The 12568-nt window shown below is 38.6% G+C and overlaps 1 protein-coding gene across 8 annotated transcripts in view; it reads right to left on the bottom strand.

Annotated features, from left to right (window-relative positions):
• LOC122552980 (KH domain-containing RNA-binding protein QKI) overlaps window positions 1–12568 on the bottom strand; it is a 562983-nt gene that overhangs the window by 188767 nt on the left and 361648 nt on the right. For all 8 annotated transcript variants that reach the window (XM_087991529.1, XM_087991527.1, XM_087991528.1 and 5 more), the window contains exon 4: window positions 5184–5327. In XM_087991529.1, coding sequence (XP_087847655.1) covers window positions 5184–5327 — 144 coding nt within the window. The remainder of the gene's footprint in view (window positions 1–5183; window positions 5328–12568) is intronic.

Raw genomic sequence — 12568 nt, 5'->3', positions numbered from 1 at the left:
GCTCCTTAAATGCATGCATTTAATTGTGCTGTCAGAGGTCTTCCTCTCTGACACCTTAAAGCCTTCTGTTTCTGGAAGTTTTTGCTAACTTCTAAGCCACCAAGGACATCCTTTCATCTACCCCGTCTGTTCTGGGGACTGTTAAATTGTACAACCAATGTCAACAGGCCTTTTCTCCCTGAATGAGTGCTTTTCTCTATGGAAAAAACTTGCTTACTCACTAACAGCTGGCTGGTTATCTCTTACCAAAAGGATTGCTTCTGTCTCACTGCATCATAGGATCAAATGCATTAAATGAAATTAAACTAAGCTACTTTCTTCTTCACAAAGCTACACATGGCTCTATCCAATTTCAAACCCAAATTTCTAAATAACATTTTACGAACCTTCATAAAATAACCTAATTCTGTTTCAATCAGGAAACAGATGAGATGATACTGTTTCGGGGCTGTCTCTTCACATTTAGAATAAAATGAAGGCTCCATGAGATGTCTGTGAAATATGCCTCTGTGGTTAGATTGTGAAAGTACAAAAGGAGCCCAGATTGATTCATTGGGAATAAGATACAAAATATTTCCACTTGGCAGCAGTGGATCAATGGTCTCCAAAATCTCAGAAAGTTGTTGAGAATGTAAAGTTATAAATCGTTTGTTTTCAAATGTTTAGTTCCATCTTTAAAGAAAATTTGGCTCCCAAGAAAGATAATTAATTTCTTTTGATATAGGGCTCCTTTGATTCATGATATTAAGGAGATGGGTTTTGGAATGGGAAGGTACACTGTAATATTGGGTTCCAGACTTTCATAAAATATCCTTGCAGAGCACAGACAAGATGATATGCTCAGGTCTGAAACAGAGATAGGTCGAGGCCCAAAGTTTCTATGGTTCAGTGTCTAAACGTAAGTGGATGCTTGTCTCAGATTGAAAAGATGATATTTGTCGTGTTAACCAAAGCAGGGAAATGTGCCCTACTTGACAAAAGTAAAAATCTCTGGGAATATTCTTACTGTGACAGGCAGTTCTCGGTTAGAAATCATGTGGTTGAGAAAGAAAAATCACATAAGTGAACTATTGGGAGATAAGAATTATTTTGGACCAATAATAAAATTAAGTGTCTACTTAATTACCTGTATTCTGTTTTGTGATTTAAAGGGTAAATTACCTAAATATTTAGTAGTGCTTTGAGTCTTTTATTAGAGTAAGCATCTTAAGTTGTGAAATTTTGTTACATTATTCTTTGTTATTAACTGAAAATCTGATTTTAATTTCAAAGGTAGCAGTACAGTATTCATAACAATTCCTCCCACAAAACATTAGACTAAATTAAAAATCCAGTCACAAGTTAACAGAGCTAATTAGTCTTTATAGCTAGAGCAAAATCTTAAACCCTTAACTGGAGTTACTTTAATGTATTTTACAGGGTAGGTAGTTTCAGAAATTAAACTGTACAACATTAGTTTTCGACGTATCAATTCCACCCATAAATTAAAACAAGTGGAATCAAATTACATTCAGATTTTCCCTTAAATTCAATTCAGCTTCGTTTTAAAATCATTGAAGAACCAGATAAATCCCAATCATTGGAACAGCAATTTCATTGCAAGTTTTCCCCTGTCAGCTTTATTTTTAAATTTTCCTCCAATTAATAAAATAGCTCACACAAACATGACTGCTGCTAAACCTCAACCAATTGATAAGTGGTATCCATAAAAAAAAGCTTGCTGCTGACTAAGCAACTCATTGACCTTGAGAATGAACTGAACTGAAATTGCATTGAACCTAAATCGGGGTGTCATTTCATGCTGTACCCAACGGGGCTGCTGCAGGACCAGAGCAAATTGAGCTGTCTCAACAGTAATGTGGAGGTGCCGGTGTTGAACTGGGGTGGAAAAAGTTAAAATCACAACACCAGGTTATTGTCCAACAGGTTTATTGGGAATTACAAGCTTTCAGAGCTCTGCTCCTTCGTCCTTGCTAATGGGGCAGGGTCATAGGGCACAGAATTAATAGTAAAAGATCAAAGTGTCATACAACTGATGTGATATAGTGAACAAATCTAGATTGCTGTTAAGTCCATTTATTGTGTGACTTTTCGCTTTGTCAACATTAAGGCAGAGCGGGTAAGCTGTGGTGTCGGTCATGGCCCTATGGGTAGGTCACTGATCATGGGTTGGGCAGCCTAATAGGTCAACTCAAATACCCACTCATGACTGGTGTAGAAACAGTGGCGACTGCCATCAACCCACAGTTTTAACGTGGATTGGAGGACATTCGCATTTTATGCCAGTGACAAATATGGACTATCAAATCTGATCATTAAACCCAAGATCTTAAACAGTTTTTACAAAGTTAAAAATCACACCATGTTGCAGTCCAACAGTTTTATGTAGAAGTACAAGCTTTCAGAGTGCTGCTCAGGTAGTTAGTGGGGCACGATCATAGGACATGGAATTTATAGTAAAAGATCAAAGTGTCATATAACTGATGCGATATATTGAACTAACCGAGATTGCTGGTAAGCCTTTAATCACTTAGAATGGGGTTGCAAGCTTTGATGCATTAATATGTAAATCCCAGAACTTCTTTTAGATCTTGGGAATGGGACTTGAAGGAAGTTCTGGGATTTACATATTAATGAATCAAAACCTGCAACCCCATTCTAAGTGATTAAAGATTTAACAGCAATCTAGCTTTGCTCAATACATTGCATCAGTTGTAAGACACTATGACCTTGTACTATAAATTCTGTGTCCTATGATCCTGCCTCACTTGCTACCTGACAAAGGAGCAGCACTCTGAAAGCTTGTACTTCCAAATAAACCTGTTGGACTATTATCTGACATTGTGAGAATTTTAACTTTGTCCAACAGTGGCACCTCCACATTACAGTTTCTAGAAAGGAAGAAACATGGACCTAAAATGGCTGTAGTGGTCATCTGATCATAAGCCTCACAAAGTTTTCCTCAAACTTTATGGAATAAACAAAACTGCCTACACTAAAAGTGTGATTTGAATCTATAGACATTGAAACCAGGCAACCAAGTCAGCATCAAAACATTTACAACTTGTGTTTTAACTCACATTAGTTGATAATTTTACATATTCAGAGATGAGATCCATGACTGCCAGTCAGCCAACTTGGAAAAACAATGTACAGACTTGGGATTACACACTGAGCAATGGTTCAGCATCAGAACAGAGATAATGGAAATGAATTTGTAAGCAAGAATCTCTCACCCTGCCTCTTTTCATCAGCATTCAAAAAAAAAGGCCCCATTGAGAAAGTAAATTGGGGAAACAACCACTTTGCAAGAACACAAGGATATCTACAAAATTCAGCATTGCTTAGGGTACTAGTCAATAACTAAATCAACTGTGTCTCAGGTTGAACATTTAACTCAAGACTGAAAGCTCAAACTGTATAGCCTTTATCCTACTCTGCTGCACCAGACACACACACTTTTTAACTTTTCATTTTGAGTTTGTTTGTATGTTTGACATTATGTTTTTATTCCATTTTCATGGATTTAGTAGAGAATAAAATTCCCCTTTTTTCACTCAAGAGAACTTGGTAATTAACTCTTTCATTTTCTTGTGAACTGTCGTCCAGCTGAAGTGTGATAGCTTTGTGCTAAAAAGAAATAAAAGTATTTGCTGTGACCAACCAGGAAGGGATTAATAAAGGGAAGAAAAGTCCCCCTCTACACGTAGTCATAATAACAAACACAATAAGCAAAGCCAAAAGTCTTAGACATGTCTTTCAAATGAGAGTTTTAAATGGTTCCTTGAAGTTTGGCTGCTGATCTGAAGATATGGACCAAAGCAGGTAATCTGCCTATGCAATGGATCAAACCTGTATCATTCCATACCTACACTCACGTAAGGTACATGCCATACGATGTGACACTTTGGCCACAGAATGAGCACCACTTACCTCCTAACTTTCTGGGCACTTAGGCATCATGTTTTACGCATATAAAGTGACTATTATCTTTCTGCCTTTCTGACAATTTCATTTTATGCAAATGGAACTGTTTGCAGGAACAGAGTGGGTTTTGTGGATTGCAAAGACAAATTGACATTTCATTAAAAGTGGTGTCATAAGTTGATAATGTTTTAAATACAAGCCGGTTTCTAAATGTTATATTTTTATGCTCACCTCTGATACCAACAAGCTAACTTACAAACATTTGTTGTCAAAATTTCCAACTGTTGGGTACAGTCATAGTCATGCAGCATGGAAACAAACCCTTGGGTCCAATCAGTCCACGCTGACCATGTTCCAAATGCAATAGCCGGCACTTGGCATATTCCAATTCATGAATTTATGCAAATGCCTTTTAAATGTCATAACTGTACCTGCATCTGCCACGTTCTTTAGCAGTTCATTCCACACATGAAGCACCCTCTGTGTAAAAACAAAGTTGCCCCTCATGTCCTTTTTTAAATCTTTCTCCTCTCACCTTAAAACTATGTCCTTGTTTTAAACTCCTCCAACCTAGGGAAAAGATCCTTGTCATTCACCTTATCTCTGCCCCATATGATTTTATAAACTTCAATAAGGTCACCCCTCAACCTCCTATATTCCAGTGAAAGAAGTTCCAGTCTTTTCAGTCTATTTTTATTTCTCTAATGCCCCCATTCCCTGCAAAATCCTACTAAATTTTCTCTGAACCCTCTCCAGTTTAATAATACCCTTGTTATAACAGGACAACCGGAACTGCACACAGCACTCCAGAAGAGGCCTCACCAACATTCTGTACAACTTCAACATGATGCCCCAAATCCAACACCCCGTGACACAACTTCAAAAGAATTATGTACCTGAACCCCTCGATCTCTCTGTTCTACAGCATTACCCAGGGCCCTACCGATAATTGTTTAAGTCCTGTCCTTGTTAGAATTACCAAAATGCAATACCTCATTTATCCAAATTAAACTCCATTTGCCATTTGTAAGGCCACTGATCTAACTTATCAAGATCTCTATGTAATCTTAGATAACCTGACAAGTAAACAATGCCCTTCAGCGACAAGTGGAAAAAAACCTAACATGAGAGCAAATAAAAACCTCCCTTTTATAGAATTCTTGGTTGTACATTTTTGTCAACTGCTTGTGATTTTGAGCAAGTAGATTAAATAAGTTACATGGGGGAAATCAGAACCTGTTATTGAAGGTACTTACCGCTGGTACAAGCAACTTTTTAACTTCCTCCACTGCCCTCTTTAGTTTTATTTCTGCTCTGTTCTGAGCATCTTCCACAGTGATTAATACATGCAAGTCTTCATTTAGGTGTTCCCAGTTGGGTTTGCCTCTATTTTGTTCCTCCTGTAACACCAACAGGCCAAAGAAAGGTGTTAAAGAATGGTATTAAAGATCAAAAGCAAAACAGAAGTCAGTTTTCTTATTTATGATTTCTTTGTGCCCAATTAATTCTAGCTCCACTGAAAAGATGAACAAACACCATTTTTCGATGCTACTACCTATGGTATCCTTTGATCACATAAAACAAATCCCACAGGAGTAACCCATGACAATATAACCTGTGCTTGGAATCTTTTTCCAATTTCCATGGTCACAGGTAATGGAAAGATGATCTTAATAGTACAAGACATGGAAGCATTAACATGCATCACCAAGTTTAAGATGAAATGCATGCATTCACATGTCCAAACCTTTTTAATGTGCTTCCATCACATCCACACAAATTACTACTTCAAATAATCCACGATGCAATATTTCCCACAAGAGATATGTCATAAGCCTGATTTAATCTGTGTATATGACAAACCATTCATTTAAAGTAACCATATTTTACTTCTACCCGAATTATTATGATTGTTAAATTATAATTTTTCACCCCAGTTAATTTGTTTTAAAACATAATCCTTTGCCTTAAGATTTAATTATACCCCAGTTGAAAAATTAAAGATTCAATTATTCAGGAATATAAATGTTTTGAAATTGGGGTTAAATGTAAGCTTTCAGTTCCATTTTGAATTTATAAACCAACATTTTCAGATAATTTTATAGGTGAAATTAAAATTTTCATTTGCACATTGTAAGTGACTGTGTGGTATGGCCAAAACTAAATTGCAAGGATGCAGGGTATAATCTTTCTTGTCACAGGATTTAATTTTCTCTCGTCCACCTAATCTCACTACTACAGAGCACTTAGCAATTGGAAAGTGCTGTCCGAAATGATTGCACTGAATTCTGATAATAATTCAGTAGGGAGACTGAAGCCCAACCAAAGTTCTGGACAAAATGCTGCTCTGACATCTCATGAGATGGTACTCCTCCGCAGGGCTCTGCATGATGTTGGTGACAAATGATACAGGGACTGCACTGGACTGTGATGTGACTTGTTATATTCCCTGGAGTCTAATCCATTTAGGCTCCTTCAGCTCATTAATAAGTTGATAGTCAAGAAAAATGAATATTTTACACCCATGTGTATTTAATCAATCCTAAAATTACTACCATGACTCTTTGATTTGTATAAAATATTGATTTCTCAGTTATGTGTCAACTCCTGGGACCATAAATTATATACTATTAATACTTGGTCAAATTACAGTGATAATTTATGGAAATAAGCACAATTAGGAGAAATTATCCTTAACCTAATAATAACAACTTTGCTGTTATAAATTATTGTGTCCACCCTAATAGAAAGGAAAGGTAGGCACCACTGAATGAAAGTAATAAATGCTGTAATATACACAGCGTTTCTTAAGATAATTCTAAAATATTAGCAGGATATCATTGAGAACCAGAGACGGTTCAGAACTTTTTCATTTGGAATACTTCCCTCTAAATGTAAGCATCAGAATTAAATTTTAGTACCTGAATATAATCCTGAAGCAGAAAATAATAAAACTCAATACTTAAAGGACATTGCTATTCCTCGCGTATGAACACCATTAAGTAGTAAGGAGTTCATTCACAAATCTGTTTTTAAATCATAGCAACCAAAACCCATTTTATCCAACATATTGTGAGATGGTGACCGTTTATTAAAATGACTGCTCCATTAAAAGAATTCTGCTTTTTAATTTGAAGGTGGGTATTGGTGATCCAAAATTTCCTACAATCGTGTCAACATCCTTGATGGTCTTTAATGGAATTCTCCCCACTTGGTACATTGTAAACGATAAAACATTGCAGGAGACACGTTCTTCATACAGATAGCTTTTTCTAACACCATGATAAATGCTTAAAAAAATGTCATACTCTTGGAAAAACACAATGCAACTGGCCAAATAATGATCTTACATTCCACACCTTAACTACATGTCCTCCCACCCACTTCTGTAAAAACACAATCCCTTACTCCCAATTCCTCTGTCTCCGCTGTATCTGCTCCCTGGATGAGCGATTCCACTCCAGGAAATCTCAGATGTTCTCCTACTTCCAGGATTGTAATTTCCCCTCCCCTGTTAGCAACAATGCCCTCAATCTCTTCCATTTCCCGCAACACCGCCCTTTAACCTCATTCCTCCAACTGCAACAAGGATAGAATCCCCCAGTCCTCACATTCCACCCCACTAATCTCTAAATCCAGCATATCATCCTCTGTTATTTTTGCCACCTACAGTCAGACCCCACCACCAAATATCTATTTTTCTCCCCAACCCTAACTGCATTCCATAGGGACCATTCCTTCCTTGATTCCCTTGTTAGGTCCATACTCCCCACAAACCATTTCTCCACACCTGGCACCTTCCCCTGGTGCAAAACCTGTGCCCACATCCCCACCCCAACTGCTGTCCAAGACACCATATGATCATTCCAAATCCAGTAGAGATTTACTTGCATACCCTCATTTACTGCATCCATTGCTCTCAATGTAGTCTCCATTGGAGAGATGGAGCACAAACTCGCGGAAAGGTTCAGGGAACATTTCTGGTCTGTATGCACCAACATCTCTGGTCTGTACGCACCAACCAACCACACCTACCTTAGTCATTCATTTCAACTCCCCCTCCCATTCCCCCCATGACATTCTCGGCCTGAACTTGGCATTCATAGCCTGAACAAGGCCACCAGCAAACTGGAGGATGAACACGTCACCTTCCGCCTCGGGAGCCTACAACCACGCAACACTGAATTCATAATTTTTCAAATCTACCCAGCACCCATCCCATCCCATCCAGATCCTACCCTCCAACTTGGCTCCACTGACCTACCTGTCCATCTTCCTTCCCATCTATCCGCTCCACACTTCCACCAACCTATCACAATCACCTCCCGCCTTCACACATCACCATCCCAACTACCTTTCCCCTAGCCCCACCCCCCATTTATTACTCAGCCCCCTTCAGCCTCCCCAGTCTTGATGAAGGGTTAAGCCTGAAACATAAACACTCTTGTTCTTCAGATGCTGCCTGACCTGCTATGCATTTTCCAGCGTTACACTTTATCCACTCTTGACTTCTCCAGCAGCTGCCATCCTCACTACTCACTAAGAAATGTATGTGAAATTAGTAAAATATTAATCAAGCTTTTACGATTAAAGATAACATAAGACTCCTCAGGTTTTGTATTATATATACATTTCAGAGGTAAATGGTAAATAAGGTAAAGTCCTATCAGACCATAGGGCTGCTTTCTCATTAGACAGAGATGACTGCTGGTGGTTTAACTTGAGATCACCATGTCTGAGGTGAGGAGAGGTTGAGAAGGAAAGTCATACATGATAACTTGAGGCGGTGTGGTAATTAAATCCACACTGTTGGTATCACTCTGCATCGCAAAGAGCTGTGCAGCCAACTAAGCTAACATGCGAACTGAAGTCTAAATTAAATCTATGAGTGCAAACATAATAGAGTCCCCCTTGTCCTCACTATCCATGCTACCAGCCTTTGCGTCCTATGTATCATCCTCAAATACTTCCACCAACTCTAATCAAGCCCCACCAGCCAGAACATCTTCCCCTCCCCAGTCCTCTCTGCCTTCAGCAGGAACCATTTCCTTTGCCACTCCCTGGTTTGTGCCACACTCCCCACCAACCCTCCTGGTACCTTCCCTGTAGCGAAAAAGATGCAACACTTGCCCATACATCACTTCCCTCATCTCCATCCAAGGTCCTAAACAGACCTTCCAGGTGAGACAGAGATTCATCTGCATCTCCTCCAACCTAGTGTACTGCATCCCACCTTCTTGACGTGGTCTTGTCTACACTGGGGAGACCAAATAGAGACGAGGTGACTGTCTCGCCGAGTATCTTTGCCGGGCTCAAAATGGCCAGTCTGACCTCCTGGTCAGCGCCCACTTCAATTCCCCTTCCCACTACCCTTCCGACATGTCAACCCAGCCTCCTCCATTGCCACAATGAATCAGACCACAAATTGAAGGACCAATACCTCATCTTCCACCTGGGCAGCCTAGAGACTGGAAGACTTAACACTGAATTCTCCAATTTCAAATAACTCTCCCACCTATCCCCCTGCTCCCTTTCCAGCCCCGCCTCCTCCCTCCCATTCCACCTACCGACCCTTCCTTCCAGCTACCAAATGGATTCATCCCTCCCATCGACCAACCAGATCATACCCACGACCTGTGCTCACTTATCACCATCTTACCATTCTGCTGCTCTTTCAAACCCAACCCAACACCACCTCCCTCCCCATCTCTTTATCTGTAGAGCGCCCTACCCCTACATGGAGTTCTGAAGGGTTATATCAGAAACGTTAACTTCTCCACCTCCTAATGCTGCCTGGCATGCTGTGTTCTTCCAGCCACTACTTATCTAAATGACAGCTTTGTTTACTGCTGGATTTTTATGCTCCATACTGTAAAATGGTTGAGAGCAAATTGGGCAGTCTGCTGTACAGCTTTCCCAATTTTTATTACCGGTGACTTTATTGGAGCGTTTGAAAAAATAGGAATTATGCAAAATGAGTTTCCATTAGTTGGATTAGCCATAGTAATGGGGTTACAGGAATAGGGTGGGGCTGGGTTTGGTTGTGATGCTCTTCAAAGGGTCAGTGCAGACTTAATGGGCCGAATTACCTCTTCCCGTACTATAGGGATTCTATGATTCTTTGAATAAACTCTATAAATTCTATGAATAAAATATTTTAAATTACTGCCTAAGCCATAAAGCTACTCCAAGAGTTCTAAGTGTCCAGTACAGTTCAGTTTCAATTGGGCAGAAGTCCAAGAACAACGTCATATAATTCAATGCAAGTTGTTAATTTCAGAAACTACCAGAAACAAGGAAACAGGAAACATGACAGTTGGAAATTAAAGCACACTTTCAGGCCATCTTATTTATGGTCGAATTAAAAGATGATATCAATACCAAATAGAATTAATTTTTTCGAAGCAAATTTTTTACCTGATACGACATACAGACAGCCTGCTAAATAAAATCAGCCTTCTTACTTCTGTATTCACAACACAGTAAAATTATAACCTTACAAAGACCCTCAAAATTTATCCTAATGATTCCTAACCATGACTAACTAATCCCTGACTCTGCAAATAATCAATTCCTGACACCAGAAATGTAACTTAAACAAAAGATTCAGGAATTTATTAACAAAAAAGTAAATTCAGCTGAGCAAAATTGAACAAAGTAATATCATTGATGTCTATGATATAAATCCAATAACTATTGTTTTTAGCCTCATTTCACACAGAAGTAGACAAATAAATCCAGTTAAGTCGTAAACCCAAAGAAAATAACAAAACTGGCCAGATGACTCAAGTGGTACACTATCAACAGGCATAGACGATTGTTTCTTGGTTGATTTTCTGAAGATGTCCATCAGGTTACTCAGAGGAAGTCAGTGCTATTTACAACTGAATTTCAATTCTCTGATCTTCCAATAGCTAATTAGGAGGGAGCTTTCAAATCTTCACATATAGCATCAAAAGCCAAATTACTCAAAGCGAACATTGTTCAAAATCCAGTTCAAACTTGGCCTGTCCCTGTCGGACTGATTGTCTGTCCGTGAGATCCAAGTTACCAGTTAACACCTTCAATCTGCTTCAGTGTAAGGTCTCTCCAGACTTGCCAGAATCAAGTCCCAGGTACTGATGTTGCTTTTGGTTAAAGTTTTAACATCTGTTTTAATATACAGTCCTGTGTCAGTGTTGATGTGTCTATAGAACCTTTTGATCAAGAACCAACCTGCAATTAACTTCCTGACCTGGTCTCACAAATAAACAAATAAATGTTTTCTCTTCCTTTTTCTTTGACACAAGCTGAGTCCACGGTCCAAAGGTCATTTGCAACTCACTATTCAGTGCACAGCTCCAAGCCAAAATTGATAATTATATAAAATAAAAATAACAAAAACGCAGAGTTCGTTCGAATAGGACATAAATATGCACAAAATGTTATTCCTGTACCTACAAGTAAACTTAATTTTCATTGAGAAGATTGCTGCCTCGACAGAAGGGCAATTATTTTGTGCAACTGTAAAAAGTCAGAGTCAGAGAATGACTTGTTTAATGCGAACCTGAGTAAACAAGCACATGGCCATTATTTCATAAGGATTCAACCAACTTTGAATTAGTAATTTCATAATCTGCATCTCTACATTGTATTTTTCTGCCTGCAGCTGTAATAGTAATCTTTATACAACTATAACCTTAGCAGTTATATTGACAATTGCCTGAAAGTATGTTGAAATAATGACAACGCTATACAACTGCAAAATTATTTGATAGATCACATTTGGTATCAACATAATAAATACAGCAAATTAGTTGATGTGCTTGCTTGCTCTGTTCATTGCTTATTATATGGAACTATGTAGTCCAATTCTCAACACACTTTAATTCTTTACATCATGTAGAACAATTTCCTGAGAGACTACTACTTTGCCAATATCGTGTTATGGTATTACTTGGGTGTTTATGATTGAATAAGTATTCATAATCATCATTCAAAATTCCACGGTTTCTGGAACTGTACCTGCATATCGAAAATTGCGGATGTAATCTCAATACTTAAGAAAAGAAAGAAGGAGTAAGCGGAGAACTACAGACTTGTTAGTCTGACATCAACAGTAGGAAAAGGGACATGATAAATTTGAAACTAGAAAATAAGCTGATAGAATAGTCAGTATGGAGTTATGAAAGGGCGAAATCATGTTTGACAAAACGTTTTTTGTAAGATGTAACCTGCAGAACAGACAAGGGGGAAAACAGTGAATGCAATATATTTGGATTTTTAGAATGCTTTCAATCAGGTTTCACACAAGTATGTGGTTTACAAAATCCTGAGGGGCATGGATAAGATAAATACCCAAGGTCTTTTCCCTGAGTATTTACCTAATATGTTTAGGTGAAAGTGAGGACTGCAAATGCTGATGATTAGAGTCGAGAGTGTGGTGCTGGAAAAGCACAGCAGGTCAGGGCAGCATCTGAGGAGCAGGAGAATTGATGTTTTTGGCAAATGCCAATCATCAAGAATATGTTCAGAGTGAGAAGGGGAGACTTTTAAAGGGACTTAAGGGGCAACGTTTTCACGCAGAGAGTGGTTTGTGTATGGAATGAGCTCCTAGAGGATGTGGTGGATGCTGGTACATTACAGCATTTAAAAGGTATCT

Source organism: Chiloscyllium plagiosum, unplaced genomic scaffold (genome assembly GCF_037043375.1).
Source record: "Chiloscyllium plagiosum isolate Xiang-an unplaced genomic scaffold, Cpla_swu_hap1 HiC_scaffold_10, whole genome shotgun sequence".
NCBI lineage: Eukaryota > Metazoa > Chordata > Chondrichthyes > Orectolobiformes > Hemiscylliidae > Chiloscyllium > Chiloscyllium plagiosum.
This window is presented reverse-complemented; position numbering and strand designations above follow the sequence as displayed.